Below are 16,231 nucleotides of genomic sequence, written 5' to 3'. Positions count from 1 at the left end.
ACTGGGTCAGAGCATCTCTGAAATGGCAAGTCTTGTGGGATGCTCCCAGTCAGCAGTGGTAAGTACCTACCCATAGTGGTCCGAGGAGGGACAAACCACAAACCGGCGACAGGGTGTTGGGCATCCAAGGCTCATTGATGCATGAGAGCAATGAAGGCTACCCTATCTGTCCGATCCACGGCGGCTCCACCTTGCAACTTACAGGACTTGATATGCTACTAATGTCTTGGTGCCAGATACCACAGGACACCTTCAGGCGGGTCGGTGCTGTTTTGGCGACACGCAGAGGTCCAACAGCATATTAAGCAGGTGGTCTTAATGTTTTGGCTCATCAGTGTATGTGTTTCATATGTTGTGCAACAATGTTTTCACAGACCACATTCCAAAGTATAATATCATTTTACCAGTTCCATAGTTCCACCCAGCATCCCTGCAGAACCCTGTAAACACAACAGATTTCCTTTTAGAAAATTCCCACCAAATAAAAAAAATCAGTTGATTAAGGAAGCAGACATATCACCCTATTATTTTATAAACATAATTTGTGCTCTACATGAAGTTTCTAATTAGCCTGTTAAGAAATGTTTACAAACATCCATAGTTGATGGAATATATTATATTTTAGATTACCTGACAAAACATTTCTACAGTGTAGAGTCAAAGTATTGCTGCAAATCCTAAAAATGTATGTTGATTTGACACCTTTACAGGTTACAGTTTTAGAGTTTAAAGGTCATTCCTACAGTTTAATTCTGAAAATATCACACTGATACTCACACGGGGCCCTGTTGGTCCACGGGGTCCCTGTGGCCCTCTTACACCCATGGCTCCCTGTTACACAGAGAGATGCATCAGTCTTATCTGTTGCATAGACACCACTTTTTTTCTAAAATCCTTCATCTTTTTACAAAAATTACCGGTCCATTACTAAAACTACAAAAAAAGCTATAGAGTTTAAAGTGTATACCTGGTTTCTAAGAATGGTTTAGTTTGTTTGGTTTGTTACATTTGTATAACTTATTAATTGCAATTACAAACCAGCTCAGCATATTCTTTGTAAACGAAAACAGCTATTTTATTTTAGTGTCGGGAGTTAAAGAGTCACTCACAGGGGGTCCCACTTTTCCCAGCTCACCCGGAAGTCCTCCTGGTCCTGGTGGTCCCTGTGCAAACATGTATCAAATTTTATCTTTTGTGTCCACCATCCAATTTGTGTCCACCATTGCTTTAGTTAATTTATCATATAAAACAAAAGGCACTTACAATAGGTCCATCAGGTCCAACACCCTATAAAAAGAGAAAGTACTTCTTGCATTAAATGATTATTGTATTTGAAAGTTTTTACCATTTCAGAGATATTTTTAGGTGTAAAACATGTATATTTATATTTATTTAATATGGACCAAACTGTACATAAATCATATTTCTTTTGATTAACTTTATTTACTTTGCAGTTGTCAGAAACATAGAACAATTACACAGTGGGGTTCAAAAGTCTGAGACAACTAGAGGAAAATATTCAAATTTCAAATTCTTTTTTAAATGTAATATAAAATATTTAATTACAAATTATAAAGACTTAAATGTAAATTATATTGTGTTTGGTACATCCCCCCTTTTTTTCTTTCATGACAGAATGCACTTAAGCTGGCATGGATTTCACAAGTTTGTGCGAAACCTGATGATTGGTCTGAGAACGTTCCAAAGAGCATCTTTTATGCTTCAGAGAAAGCATATAAGCAAATGTGCTTAAATATAATTAGTGACTTATAAATAGTCCACAATATTTATTCATTTTATATCAGAATTTATCTGTTTATTTCTAAGTTTAAATGTAAGAATGGCAGATTTTTAATGTGGTCTCAGACATTTGGGCCTCTGAGATGTTTAAAGACTTCGACTATATTAGACTTACGGCTTCTCCTCTTGGTCCAGGTTTTCCGGGTTCACCCTGTTTCACAACAACAATTAAACAGTTTAACACAATTTGAAACAATGAACGAAAGATGTTCAAACATATAGTACTACAAAAGAGAGTAATAATCAATACAAATGCTATGTTTGAAAGTAGTACATTAAAATCACATAAAGCCAGATTATATTTACAGGCAGAGTGCAATGTCTAAACACTGGTGTGGTTATGAATTTGACTTGCCCACACAGATTAGGGAGCATACAGACAGGGTTAGGAACTACTGGTCATGTGAAAATACTTTGTACGTCATAATTCCTTCTGCAAGGCTAGTTAGTGCGCTGATTTTTAGCCAAGGTCCCTACTGAGGTCTGTCAGGCAGAAAACTGAGAAGTTCATTAGTCAGTCACCTTCTGTCCTGGGAGGCCGTCAGGGCCCAGCTCTCCTATGGTGCCAGTCAGTCCCTAAGGAACAGAGAAGAGGGGAAATGTTAAATTATTACCCCTTAAAACATTACATGACAAAAGATTTGACTTTTTAGGGGCAAATTAGTTATATCAAGTTTGAAAACAGTTCATCAATAAAACTTTTCAAAATGCAACAAAACTAGTTACATGGTTCCCACAACCTGCTGAAAAAGAAAAACATCTTAAACCAGACAGAACTGGTTTGCTGGTCTTAGCTGTTTTAAGATGGTTGGCCACCTCTACAAACAGCCAAAACACCAGCCAGACCAGGCTGGGAGACCAGCTAACCATCTTAGTCTGTTTTAAGTGTTTTTTTTGTTTGTTTGTTTTTTTGCGATGGTCATGGGAAACCTGGAAATATCAAGGAATTATAAAATTGTGATTTCCAGGCCTGGAAAAGTCAATTAATTAATTAATTAATGTTTAAAAAGTCATGTATATTTCAATAGTTAATATGAATGTTTCTAGTTACGCTGAGCTCTAAAGTGTTTTATTGGCTAAATGTTGCAATCTCTTTAAAATTATTTTTAATAATCCTTATTCAGTTATTGTGAAAAGTCATGGAAATTCATTAGACAAATGTGTTGGGATCCTGAAGTCATTTTGTAAGCAACACATATGTTTTACACGTTAACCAAAATCATGACCTCACAATTAAATATGCCACCACACTTGATACCTAAATAAAAAAACCTGTCAGGTCTAGTCATTCAACACCTTTGTAGATCTTCAGTCCCAGAGTAGACATTTTCTTGACCCCTACTTCCATTTTCACAGGGAATCTACTTTAATTAATTCCAGGCTTTGGGTGTCCTGGTTTAAACAAAAACCCTGTTGTCTGTAGGGTAAACCTCCTTCCTGGGGTCTTTCCTTCAATCCGGCGTGAGAAATTCCCTGCATTTTTGACCTGGCTATGAGCTCTGCCTGCCATCAGTAGAACTCTGAGACAGGGTCCCTTTTCCAGCAGCTTATTTAAATGTTAACATATTCTAAAGAAAATCCAAAAATGTGTTGTATGCCATTACTTACATCAGCTCCAGGTGATCCAGGAAGTCCAGCAGAACCAGGTTTCCCAGGATCTCCATCAGGACCCTTTAGATATAAACCACAGTGTGTAAGAGACAACAGACTTCCTGAATATAGAAAATGAAATGGACAGTTCACCCAAACATGTAAATTCTGTCATCATTTACTCACTCTCATGTTGTTCCTAACCAACAGGACTTTTGAAGTTTTGAAGAATATGTTGGTCGTTTCTTTCCATACAGCTACAAATAGTGGGGATTTAAGCAATCGAGCTTCATAAGGGATGAAAAAGCACCTTAATGCTTTTATAAAAGTGTACAAATTAGATGTCATTACTTCTCCCATGAACTATCATGAACGTGTCAAGAAAAGCTAGGGAAGATGTCAAGATTATCAGTGAATAATGGCTTAAATATCACTCTGTTCATCACACAGTTATTGAAGACTATTGAAGAAGACAATATATATATATATATATATATATATATATATATATATATATATATATATATATATTGTTTAAGTTGTATGAACTACAGTTATGATACTTTTATGGTGTTTGTGCATCTTTTTTGATGCTGGCAAACTTCAATCCCCATTCTTTGCAGTTGCATATAATATAAATGACTATATATTTTTCAAAATTTAATCTTTTACGTTACGCAGAAGTCATACAAATTTGGAACAACATGAGGGTGAGTAAATGATTACAGAATTTACATTTTGGATTAAACTATCCCTATAAAACCTCAGTGTATAACATAGAATGTTGATATTTACAGCAGAGCCTTCTTCACCAGGGTCCCCTCTCTCCCCCTGCAGGAAACAACAACAAACATTGAGCTATTCAGTAATGCATAATGGATTGCTGTGTTGGTGATGAAATTACAGATAATATTTTAAATGAAGTCATATAAATATTTCAAATTTTTAAAACACAACTCACAGCAATGCCGTCTATTCCAGGCACACCTGGAGGGCCGGGAGGGCCACCTCCATCCCTCTGTTCAAATAGACAAGTGAACAATGCTGTCATATTCCTACTGTGTGTTTTCCTGTACATATCTAAGATGTAAAGATTTATGCAATATAAAGACTAAATAATCCATGAAGTAAAACGTATACCACAAATAATAACCTACATGTAAAGTTTCGGTCAGATAAGGAAGTTTAATCAAGTAACCAAACACCTGCTGTGCAACAGGTGTGCAGTTGTTCCTTAGAACATATAGACTGCCAATCAAATGTTTGGACACACCTACTCATTCTTTATTATTACTATTTTCCACATTTTAAAATAATAGTAAAGTCTTAAAAACTATGAAATAACACAAATGGAAGTATGAGGATTTGTAGTGATGAAAACATGTTAAACAAATCAAACTAACTTATATTTTAACTTCTTCAGAGTAGCCACCCTTTGTCTAGATTTCAGCCCTGCACACTCATTCTCTTAACCAATTTCATAAGGTACTGAAGGAGTTCCCATGTACTGTATGCTGGACACTTGTTGGCTGCTTTTTCTTCACTATCCTATCCAACTAATTTATTTAAAAAACAACATCAACAAAAGTTTAAGGATATTCATACATAAGCACAATTTATTTTTGTCTACAAAGCAATTTCAAGCATTTAAGCACAGTCCTTCAGATCAAAAGGGTTTAAGATTACGAGAAACATACATTCAGTCAAGTGTGTCCAAACTTTTTATTGGTAGTGTAGAATGTACAGATCACAAGAAAACATGCATGAAAGAAAATGATCCTTTTTGCATTTGTGATTATACATTGTTACATATGCTCTCTCTTCACTCTTTTCTATTTAATATGCAATATAATTACATGAACTCACCTCAAATTCCGCTTCAGATTTCTGAAAGCAAAAGAACAAAGAATGGTTGCATTTACCTGTGCCGTGCAGATGATGGTTATCTCCAACAAAATCAGTAAAAATGGCCCGTGCACACCTTTAATGCGAGCCATGACTTCCCAAAAGATACAAAAACCCCTGTGTTCTGGATCAGTTGGGTTGAAGGACCCCCTGACCAAGAAACCCAACTAAATCCCCTTTCAACTATCTGAACTCAAGGGAGACCATAACCACAGAGTCATCATGCATATACATGAGATGCTTTGTTCTGGGTCTGTAATTGGAGGAGATTAGCAGAATGAGAGGAGGAGTTGAGCAGGCATTCCAAGGGCGTAGATTTGGCTTCAACATTGTGGGGGTTGCAGCATGAAGCATTTACATGTTACATTTACATACAGTACTTGCTTGTTTTAATTATTGGGGGGGCTACCTCCCTCCCATCCCCCCCAGAATCTACGCCCCTGACGCATTCGAATAGACGGCGGGAAATTTTACTAGACAGTGACATTTAACCTTTGTGGGCAAATACTTATTGATCTTTGGGAGACAGAGGGGAAACTGGAAACAGTAATCTGAGCAATGCCGTAACATTCCATTTTTTATTGTATTTTTTTTATTTTTATTTTTTTATTTTTTTCTAAGAAAAAAAAATATGATACTGAAAACTTTAAAACAAAGAAAAGTTATGGCATTAAATAGACAGATATTAAAATGGACCCACTTTATATTAGGTGGCCTTAACTACTATGTACTTAACCATTTGATACAATGTACTTATTATGTACATACAGGTTGTTGCATTGTAATTACATTTAAAGTACTTGCATTTAATTACATTTGTAGTTACACTGTTAACTTTACCCCTTACCCAACCCTTACCCCAAAACCTAACTCTAACCCCTAATTCTAACCCTACACTACCCTTACTCCTAAACCTACCCATACCTCAACCTCAGTAGTTACACAGTAAATACATAGTCTTGTATGTATTTAATGTTAGTACATAGTAGTTAAGGCCACCTAATATAAAGTGTGACCAAGATATTTAATATTTTTAATAAGAATCTTCACTATTTCTAGATCACTAATCAAATGTAAGTAAACTTGTGACACTGGCCATGTTAAACCTCTTACATTCAGCGGACCCGCTGGTGGGTCCAAAGGGGGGCGCTATATCGCGAAAAAAATGTACAATTAAAATTTTAAAGTCTCTGTATCCATAAGTCAGGCATATGAGGTAGAATCTGAACATTGCAGAGATAACCATCACTTCTGCATTCTGCAAATAACAAAATAAGACCACAAATCATTTGCGTTGAAAATTAGCGCCCTCCAGAGGTAATGGGGTAGAAATATTTATATAAAAATAAAAGTCCTACACATAGCACATAAATGGACAAGTCACGAATCAAATGAAAGCTCTCACTCTCAGGAATGTGACTTCACATTAAATTGTGTTGCCCTAATAACACAGTTCAAAAGATTTTCAAAAGAATCATAAAAGGATGCAGCCTAAGTGTTTCAATACAGCTTTTCACCTAATTTGTTTTGCTAATTAGATTTTGTGGAGCAAAAATATATTTAATAATAAAAAATAAAAAAAGCTAAATAGAAGCATTTTCACTAGTGGTCTCAGCCTTTTAAACTCACCTGTCTCCTGGCGGGGAGGTCACCGCATCTGTCTCTCTGTGGTATGGTCAAGTCACAGTGGATCAGCATTGACTGCAGTTCAAACTGAAACAACAGACAAACAACAATCAAAAGTGTTATGATAAATGTAACCCATGGGGTATTGAATTGTTTACTGTTGGATAATTATTTTCAGAAATGTTTTTCGGGGGCTTGGGTAGCTCAGCGAGTATTGACACTGACTACCACCCCTGGAGTCGCGAGTTCGAATCCAGGGTGTGCTGAGTGACTCCAGCCAGGTCTCCTAAGCAACCAAATTGGCCCAGTTGCTAGGGAGAGTAGAGTCACATGGGGTAACCTCCTCATGGTCATGATTAGTGGTTCTCGCTCTCAATGGGGCGCATGGTAAGTTGTGCGTGGATCACGGAGAGTAGCATGAGCCTCCACGTGCGGAGTCTCCGCGGTGTCATGCACAACAAGCCACGTGATAAGATGCGAGGATTCACGGTCTCAGAAGTGAAGGCAACTGAGACTTGTCCTCCGCCACCCGGATTGAGGTGAGTAACCGCGCCACCACGAGGATATACTAAGTAGTGGGAATTGGGCATTCCAAACTGTGGAGAAAATGGGATAAAAAGAAAAAAAATTTGTTTAATACTTTAGTTAGTTTTATTCTTTTTTGCTGGACAATCAATTTTTTTGGTGTGGACTGGGCAGTTTGCTGATCATTTTGTGACTCAGTAATTTTAAAGTTATACAAAAGTAACTAAGATTGTTCCTTTGAATAAAAGGAAAAATAGTTGACTCAACTTACAGTAAGCTTAATGTTTACTATTCTTCCTAGTTTTAATTTAGTTACCGTTACTCTCTAAATCCTAAAGTTGTCAACTATGAAAATATTTAAGTGGTCTTAATTAATCTGTACATGAAATGCCACCTTTTTGAATCATAACTCAAATATATACATTCTTTAAACTTTGGCTTTGAGTACTACTAACTCAAAATCATCAAGTACAAAATTGCAGCTGTGTCCCATAAGCCCTTGCTCTTGTTTGTATGTTTGGTCAAAACAAGTGAACTTATGTAGAAAAATAATAATTGTTATTTATAAAAGTACAGTTTAAATTCTTAAGACTATAGCTGTTGTTTTGCTGGTTGATAGTTGTGATTTGTGTGATCTCTTCTCAACTTTACTTTAAAAAGTGCAGATTTATGTGCACTATGAAGGACTAAGGAGAATCCAGTCATAACTTCTCTTAAACTGTATAGGACATGGTACAACTCAATATTTCAATAATTCAATAAAACCAATAATACTTTAATCACAGAAGAGTTAAGTTTACTTGTAACTAGTTAACTTAAATAATTAAGTGTAGTTTACTTGAGCCAAATAAGTATGTTTACTTATGTATAAGTACGTATACTTACACAAAAGTATCCAAACCTATTGCCTTAAAAATCTAAGTAAGGTCAACTAAATAGATTTTACAGTGTAGAAAGCTCTGTCCCTCACATGCTGTTTTATAAATTGCTTTAGATTAAAAAGAACCGCTTTAAAACTACTTGTAACTTATGTTTACTGTGGCCAATTGAAATTAACTTTTAATTCCTTAAAAAGTTCAAAGTGAATAGCCACACAAATAATTCATCTAACAGGTTTCAGAAAATGCTTAACTTCATAGGAATTCCAAATATGATTTAACAATTTGATCTGTAACACTTTACAATAAGGTTCTAAGGTTCTGTTTATTAACATTAGTAAATGCATTACGTATTATGGACTAAAAATAAACCATATTTTAACAGCATTTATTAATCTTGATTAATGTTCATTTATAAAATAATATGATTGATCATAGTTAGTTCATGTTAACGTAATAGTATATGTTGAAACTTAACATTAACCAAAATTAATAAGTGGTGTAAAAGTTTTGTTCATTGTTAACTAATGAAGTAACTAATGTTAATACAACCTTACTGTAAAGTGTTACCCAGAATTGAATATTTCACATCAGCATTTCTGTATGTGGGTTTGGATATGATGCTGGCTTCAAATATTACACTCACTACAGTATTCATTAGTCCTATTTGTGACAAGATATGACATTTGGTAAACATTTAGAGTTAGAACACAATCGGTGAAAGTGTAATGCATTGATTTTTGGCAACTAATCAATGGTTAATTTCTTCATTGGCCAATTCAAACTGAACAATGGCTGACCAAAAGCAAGAGAACGGCAGACTTGGATCTTTGTTTCATTATTGGAACTGGCAGAAATAATTTGTGCAGTTATTGTTGTGGAGAGAAGACTTTGCATGTAATGTAGGTCAGCTGTTGGACTAGAACCTCACTGCTAGAATTTTCACATATCTGCTGAATCTCTTCAGCAGAGCTCAAATTCCATTTAAAGAGGCAGTCTGCTTCTGAGAGCAGCCCTCAAACTCATGTCTTAGAATGACTCAGATATGCTGACCTCAAAAAGTATGCATGGAAAAAAAGTGGTAACAAATTACTTTCACTGGTGTAATCGTCAGGTAAATTTAGTCATATTAAATAACATTTTTGAATGAACTAAAACCAGTTAATTTAGATTGTTACACATGAAGCACATGTTTTTAAGTTACCTCACAAAACATTGTTCACAGTAGGCCTATACACTAAAAAACCTTTCAAATGTACTGTACTTCATGTGGTAACATCTAAATAAACTGGTTTTAGTTCATTAAAAAAAATGTATTTCCCTGACAATTATACCAGTGAAAGTAATTTTTATGGGTTAGATCAAGTAGAAATAGCTCCTTAGGTAACAAATGAAGGTTACCACTTTTTCATGCTTTTGTTCTTGTATTTTGTGTTACATTATCTGCATATAAAGGGATAGCTCACCCAAAAATGAAAATTCTCTCATCATTTACTCACCCTGCTGCCATCCCAGATGTATATGACTTTCTTTCTTCTGCATAACACAAACAAAGATTTTTAGAAGAATATCTCAGTTATGTTGGTCCTCACAATGCAAGTGAATGGTGAATGGCCACTGTAGCACCAAAAAGGAGATTAAAGTCACCTTAAAAGTAATCCATACGACTCCAGTGGCTTAATCAGACCAAAATATAACTCCATTTTCACTGTACATCTAGCCATTGCAGTCTCTAGGCACGATCATGATTTTAAGCTCCATTACACTTCCTAGTGCTTGACACATGCACAGAGCGCTAGATGGCGCTATAGGAAGTGTAATAGAGCTTCAAATTATGATTGCTAAGGAGACTGCTGTCAAGATATACAGTAAAAAAGGAGTTGCATTTAGGTCTGTTTTTACCCAAAACCAACTGGATCACTTCGGAAAACATTGATTACACCACTGGAGTTTGATGGATTACTTTTATACTGACTTTAATTCCTTTTTGGAGCTTTAAAGGCCTGATCACCATTCACTTGCACTGTATGGATCTACAGAGCTGAGATATTCTTCTAAAAATCTTTGTTTGTGTTCAGCTGAAGAAAGAAAGTCATACACATCTAGGATGGCAGGAGGGTGAGTAAATGATGAGAGAATTTTCATTTTTGGTTAAACTAACCCTTTAATTGTATTTCTCATCTTTAAACACCTATTGACTATGTAACTATGGATTTATTATGGCAATGCCATATTTACTTGGATACATTTTATGAACGTACCATAAATACTGTATATTGGACTTGGACATATTGGTAAATGTTCAAAAACCATGTCCTTGTAATATACTGTATATCCTTATATGATAACAAAATACCATGGTATTACTGCCATCATAATAACATGTTTTTTTTTTACATTTACCATGGTAATACCATATTTATTTGGCCATATACCATGTAAATATGATGGTAATCATTCAGTATCATGACATGTATATCAAAGTACCATCTGATTGTACTTCCATGTGCAAATGTAGAAAATAAATAACTGATGCTCACCGACACAGCTATTGCAGAGCTGTCCTTCAGTTTCCCAATATGAGTGAATCCATCTAGATTAACTTGTCCTCTTGGTGCCAGCTGCTGTGAATCTGTTACAATGCAGTCTGATATCAGACTCACAGAGCCTTTTTTGACAACCAGTAAAATCGTGTGCCACTGAGAATTGAACAGGTGTGTTTGATAAGGGAATGAAGCAGTCATAACTCTGTTTTCATGAGTTCTGTAAGCGAACTCCACAGACAGGGCCTCCCCGTTGAGTCTCACTGCAAGCTGTTCATTCCCATTCAGGCCTTGCATTTGCCACAGATTCCAATTCATATTCGGGGTATTCCCACTCATCCGATATGTTGCAGAAAATGCAAATTCCTCAGGCAGTCCCATGGGAAACACAGATCTGATTCAGGAATAGAATATCATGACTTAAACCATTACTTTTAGCAACAGTGCAATCAGACATGACACTAACTGTGAATATTAATCTACTAAAAATGTATTAGGCAATATTAGGCAAACAAAACAGTGCTGTGACAGTACCATGGTACAGTGATGGTATCAAATGGCTACAGATTGATTTCCATGTTCATGCACCATGACAAATGGTACTCCTAGGTACTCCTAGGTACTTCAAAGAATACCATTGTACATGTACAAAATAACATGGTAACATTCTTGGTACTTTTAGTTAGTGATACACAGTATTTAATTAAATGAATGCGGTTTGTGTGAATAATTTTAAGTCTTGATTTTCTAATTCAGGACCATGGACAGAGGAAGTTCCATCAGTGGCCAGTAGATGTCGCCACGTGCCAAAAGTGCGGGTTGTTCTCAAGCTTTTCCAGGTAACGCTGGATTCATGCCAGGTTCACACATCCTCCGTGAGAAACAGCAGCGCCTCTGCGCAGAAAATAAAGTTATCTGTGGGGTCCTACGCCAAACAATTTCTTTAATAAGGTCATAATAAGCTTAGGTTATTGCTGCTTCAAGTTTACAGCGGGCAGTCACGTGCACTTCATATTTATCAGCACACTTGGTTGTGATTGGTTAATGTTATGTCTATATTGTACACTTATATACACAGAATGGCAAAATGTCCGGCAGTTTATTCATTCTTTCCTTAATTAATTTATTTTATTCCGTTGAATTGCATGCAGACATATTAATTGTAGTGTACTATAGGTTCGGTTTGAATCATTTGGATTTGCTGTTTTGTCTTTTCTATAATCTCCTGATTATTTTAGTGATGTACTGCACCCAGAGCCGCTGAGCTCAGCTTGAGCCGCGCGACTAAAATAGGCGTCACCTCGCGACTCACGCTTGCAGTGTATATGTGTCATCTGTTTAATATGGGCGCCGAAACGAAAACGCCCCGCTCACGTAGAATGTGTGAACACGGCGTAAGTGATTTCGAGATTTATATATATATATATATATATAGGAAATTGCGACCTTTGTGTCTGTATTATTGTAAAAGTGTAACGGATATTTAAGGGGAAATGCTTAATATGCAATAAATGGAAGGTACTAGGAAGGATCAAGGCACTTTCTACCATTCAAACAGAACATCCTCTGGTCAGACAGAGTTACCTGGTGTTAATCCTGAAATTGAACTCTGGGCCGATCTTATATGCAACATGCTGAGACATCGTTCCAGGCACCTTCGTTACCGTTCCTCTCCTTGCCAGCTCAGCAATGTTAAACTGAGTCATTATATGAAATCCTATTGGATATGAGACTTGAAGTTAAAGGGATAGTTTACCCAAAACTTTCAATTCTCTCATCATTTACTCACCCTCATGCCATCCCAGATATGTGTGACTTTTTTTCTTCTGATGAACGCAAACGAAGATTTTTCACTCTGTAGGTTTGTATAATGCAAGTGAATGGTGGCCAGAACTTTGAAGCTCCAAAAAGCACAGAAATGCAGCATAAAAGTAATCCACATGACTCCAGTGGTTAAATCCATATCTTCAGAAGCGATATGATAGGTGTGGATGAGAAACCGATCAATATTTAGGTCCTTTTTAAATTCTAAATAAATTCTCCTCCCAGCCCAGTAGGTGGCGATATGCACAAATAATGCAAATTGCCAAAAACAAAAGAAGAATGTGAACGTGAAAGAGGAGATTTATAGTAAAAAAGGACTTAAATATTGATCGGTTTCTCACCCACACCTATCATATTGCTTCTGAAGACATGGATTTAACCACTGGAGTCATGTGGCTTAATTTTATGCTGCATTTATGTGCTTAATGGAGCTTCAAAGTTCTGGCCACCATTCACTTGCACTTTACAGATCTACAGAGCTGAAATATTCTTCTAAAAATCTTCATTTGCATTCATTAGAAGAAAGAAAGTCATACACATCTGGGATCGCATGAGGTTGAGGAAATGAAGAGAATTATGATTTTTGGATGAACTAGATGAACCCTTTTAGCAATAACACATTTAAACCAGGTGTATGTATAAGTCAACTGCTTTTAAGAGGTTTACCTGGAAATAAGCCATTCCCTTCTTTGGTCTGAGGACACATGGTTTGTTCAGTTTGTAGATTACTCATACTGGAAAGTGGCAACACTTGAAGGAAAATTTGGTTAATGATAAATATCAAATGAAGCCTTTCATTTGTTATTAAATGAATGCATTTCTGCACCATTAGCATCAGTAAATTAAATTAAAAAAATACTGAATGTTTTCAAACAGGTTTCCCGAACTCTCCCGCTTGTCTGTCATTGGTCGGAAAACAGATAGTTCTGCCCCAAACTGACACCATTGGTTGAGCCAATGTTGCTCTGTTGGCTGGTCAGGATGCACAACAAACAGGGTCATTTTTTTGATAGTGCCCCAGACCCACAGTGTTTACACTTTTCGGGGGAATCAACCTTCAAAATGCTTACTTATAGTTGTCTGTGCATATTACGCTGAAATATAAGAAAGTGTTCGATTTAACATACAAATAATTTATATTTCACCTTTAGGTTCTGTACTTTTTGTCCCTTTTCAAAAATGATCTTACTCTCCCCCTTCCTCTTTTTGTTGGGTGTGTTTGTTGAACACACTTTGCTGGTGGGAAATCTGTGTTGACTCTGAGAACAGCACAATCGCTCTATGTTTGAAAAGCTGTGTCCCCATTGAGTTAAATCATTTTATGGGTTTCAAGTCTGTTTTATACTGTTCATGCTCTGAATTCTTACTTTATCCAAAAAAGGAAAACCCCAAAATCACTAATAAATGAGTTTATATTAAGGCCACTTACTGTGTGTATGAAGACCAGTGGAGAAACTATGTTTTATCATGTTGCACAACAGGTAGAGACAAACATGCCTAGAAATAAAAGCATTTGAGATATTACTGCTGGATTGAGCATAAGACATATTTTATAGTAAACACATATTTTTTTAGCAAACAGCAAAAGCAAAATAAGTGGGCCACAAAAGTGTATTTGATATGGATATTTTGTGCATTTCTGATATAAAACCTAATTAATGTTACTCAAAGGAATTTAGGGTTGAAAGATTTTTTTAAATATCCAATATTTAGCTAAATCAAATAACATGAAATTAACTAAAGAGAAAGAAAGTTATGCATTACCTCCAGATCATTTTTGCTAATTCCTATAGATGTTTGATGCAGTATGCGTCTGATTTGAAGAACTCACTCAGTTCTCACCAGACCAACTATCGGAACACAATCTACAGCTGCCTGATGGTGTTAGGAACACATCGGTTCCTAACAACGCTAACAACCCCCAATGATGCGGCTGCTCCTTAGTCTTAGAGGAGGGAGCTGTTTCTTTTGGTGATGTTTTGCAAAACATGGAAATGGTGACCTTAAAGGGATAGTTCACCCAAAAATGAAACTTCTCTCATCATTAACTCACCCTCTTGCCATCCCAGATGTGTATGACTTTCTTTCTACTGCTGAACACAAACAAAGATTTTTAGAGGAATATCTCAGCTCTGTAGCTCCATACAATGCAAGTGAATGGTGACCAGAACATTGAAGGTCAAAAAAGAATATTAAGTTAGCGTAAATGTAATCCACAAGACTACAGTTGTTAAATCCATATCTTTAGAAGCAAAGTGATAGGTGTAGTTGAGAAACAGATCAATATTTAAGTCCTTTATATTACAATCAATCCCCTCTTTCACATTCTTCTTTTGTTTTTGGCGATTCACATTCTTCGTGCATCACCACCTATTGGGTAGGGAAGTGACTTTATAGATAAAATGGACTTAAATATTTATCTGTTTCTCACACACACTTATCATATCGCTTCTGAAGATATATGTTTAACCACTGGTGTCATATGGATTACATTTATGCTGCCTTTATATGCTTTTTGGAGCTTCAAATCTTTGGTACCCATAAATATTTTAGGAATACATTTTTAGAGACATTCCTCTAAAAATCTTTGTTTGTGTTCAGCAAAAGAAAAAAAAGTCATACACATCTAGAATTGCGGGTGAGTTAATGATTTATGAGAATTTTTATGATTTATGAGATGAGAATTTTCATTTTGGGTGAACTATCCCTTTAAGTTCGACTGAAATTACTTAGAATTACAGAAATGTTTATAAATGTCAAATTATTAAGACTTCTCAACTTTAAAGTCCCTGAGTGATTGTTTCATAAAGACAAAAATTAAGCCTTATATATATATATATAGTGTACCCACAGGCTCCTTCAAGAGCTTAAGACTTTCCTTTTTGGGAAGTTATTTTGCTTCATAGAGAGATTTTCTTGCTTATTGTAAGAAAATAGATACGTTTAAAGCATATGCTAAATGGATAAATGTAAATGAAAGTGAAAGTGAACAGTGTGTTGGAACACAATAGACAACATTAAGTTTTCTTACTCCTAATAATGTCACTAAGCAGTTTTATCATATCAAACAACTGCATATTTGCAGGTGATTCTATATAATTCTATAGTAAGTTTGACATTACTAGATTTACCAGTGGATTAAAAAGAATTAGCTGTGCAACAAACCAGACAAACCAGTTGGTGATTAGCCATCTGAATAACACTGCAGAGGAAACACATCCATAAATCTTGCTGTAACACAATGATCAAAGTACTTTATTATAGCAACTGACTTCTATATTTGACTATCTCTATTATTACAATTATACATTCATATACATTCTAATATGGTTTTACAGTAGATTTATGCAACTTAAATAATAAATAATTACACTTAATATAGGCTAATGTGATATAAGCGTGATGAGAGTAGCTACTGCAGTTGATGCTTTAGTTCACTCTGATTCACATAAATGTCCAGAGATGCTTTCAGATCCACACTCTGTTCCAGTCCCAGAGTCCATCAGCATATAAGCAAGAAGAAACACCTTTAATAAAGAC

The 16,231-nt window shown here is 35.7% G+C and overlaps 1 protein-coding gene across 1 annotated transcript in view; it reads right to left on the bottom strand.

Annotated features, from left to right (window-relative positions):
- LOC127412423 (collagen alpha-1(IX) chain-like) overlaps window positions 1-5,452 on the bottom strand; it is a 39,175-nt gene extending 33,723 nt beyond the window's left edge. The window contains exons 1-10 of the mRNA XM_051648763.1: window positions 5,313-5,452; window positions 4,352-4,408; window positions 4,186-4,221; window positions 3,409-3,471; window positions 2,323-2,376; window positions 1,916-1,951; window positions 1,264-1,287; window positions 1,110-1,163; window positions 778-831; window positions 405-440 (exon numbers count right to left, since the gene is read on the bottom strand). Coding sequence (XP_051504723.1) covers window positions 405-440; window positions 778-831; window positions 1,110-1,163; window positions 1,264-1,287; window positions 1,916-1,951; window positions 2,323-2,376; window positions 3,409-3,471; window positions 4,186-4,221; window positions 4,352-4,408; window positions 5,313-5,387 — 489 coding nt within the window. The 5' untranslated portion in view covers window positions 5,388-5,452. The remainder of the gene's footprint in view (window positions 1-404; window positions 441-777; window positions 832-1,109; window positions 1,164-1,263; window positions 1,288-1,915; window positions 1,952-2,322; window positions 2,377-3,408; window positions 3,472-4,185; window positions 4,222-4,351; window positions 4,409-5,312) is intronic.
- Between the last annotated feature and the right edge of the window lie 10,779 nt (window positions 5,453-16,231).

The sequence above is a fragment of the Myxocyprinus asiaticus genome, chromosome 21 (assembly GCF_019703515.2).
Source record: "Myxocyprinus asiaticus isolate MX2 ecotype Aquarium Trade chromosome 21, UBuf_Myxa_2, whole genome shotgun sequence".
Classification (NCBI taxonomy): Eukaryota; Metazoa; Chordata; class Actinopteri; order Cypriniformes; family Catostomidae; genus Myxocyprinus; species Myxocyprinus asiaticus.
This window is presented reverse-complemented; position numbering and strand designations above follow the sequence as displayed.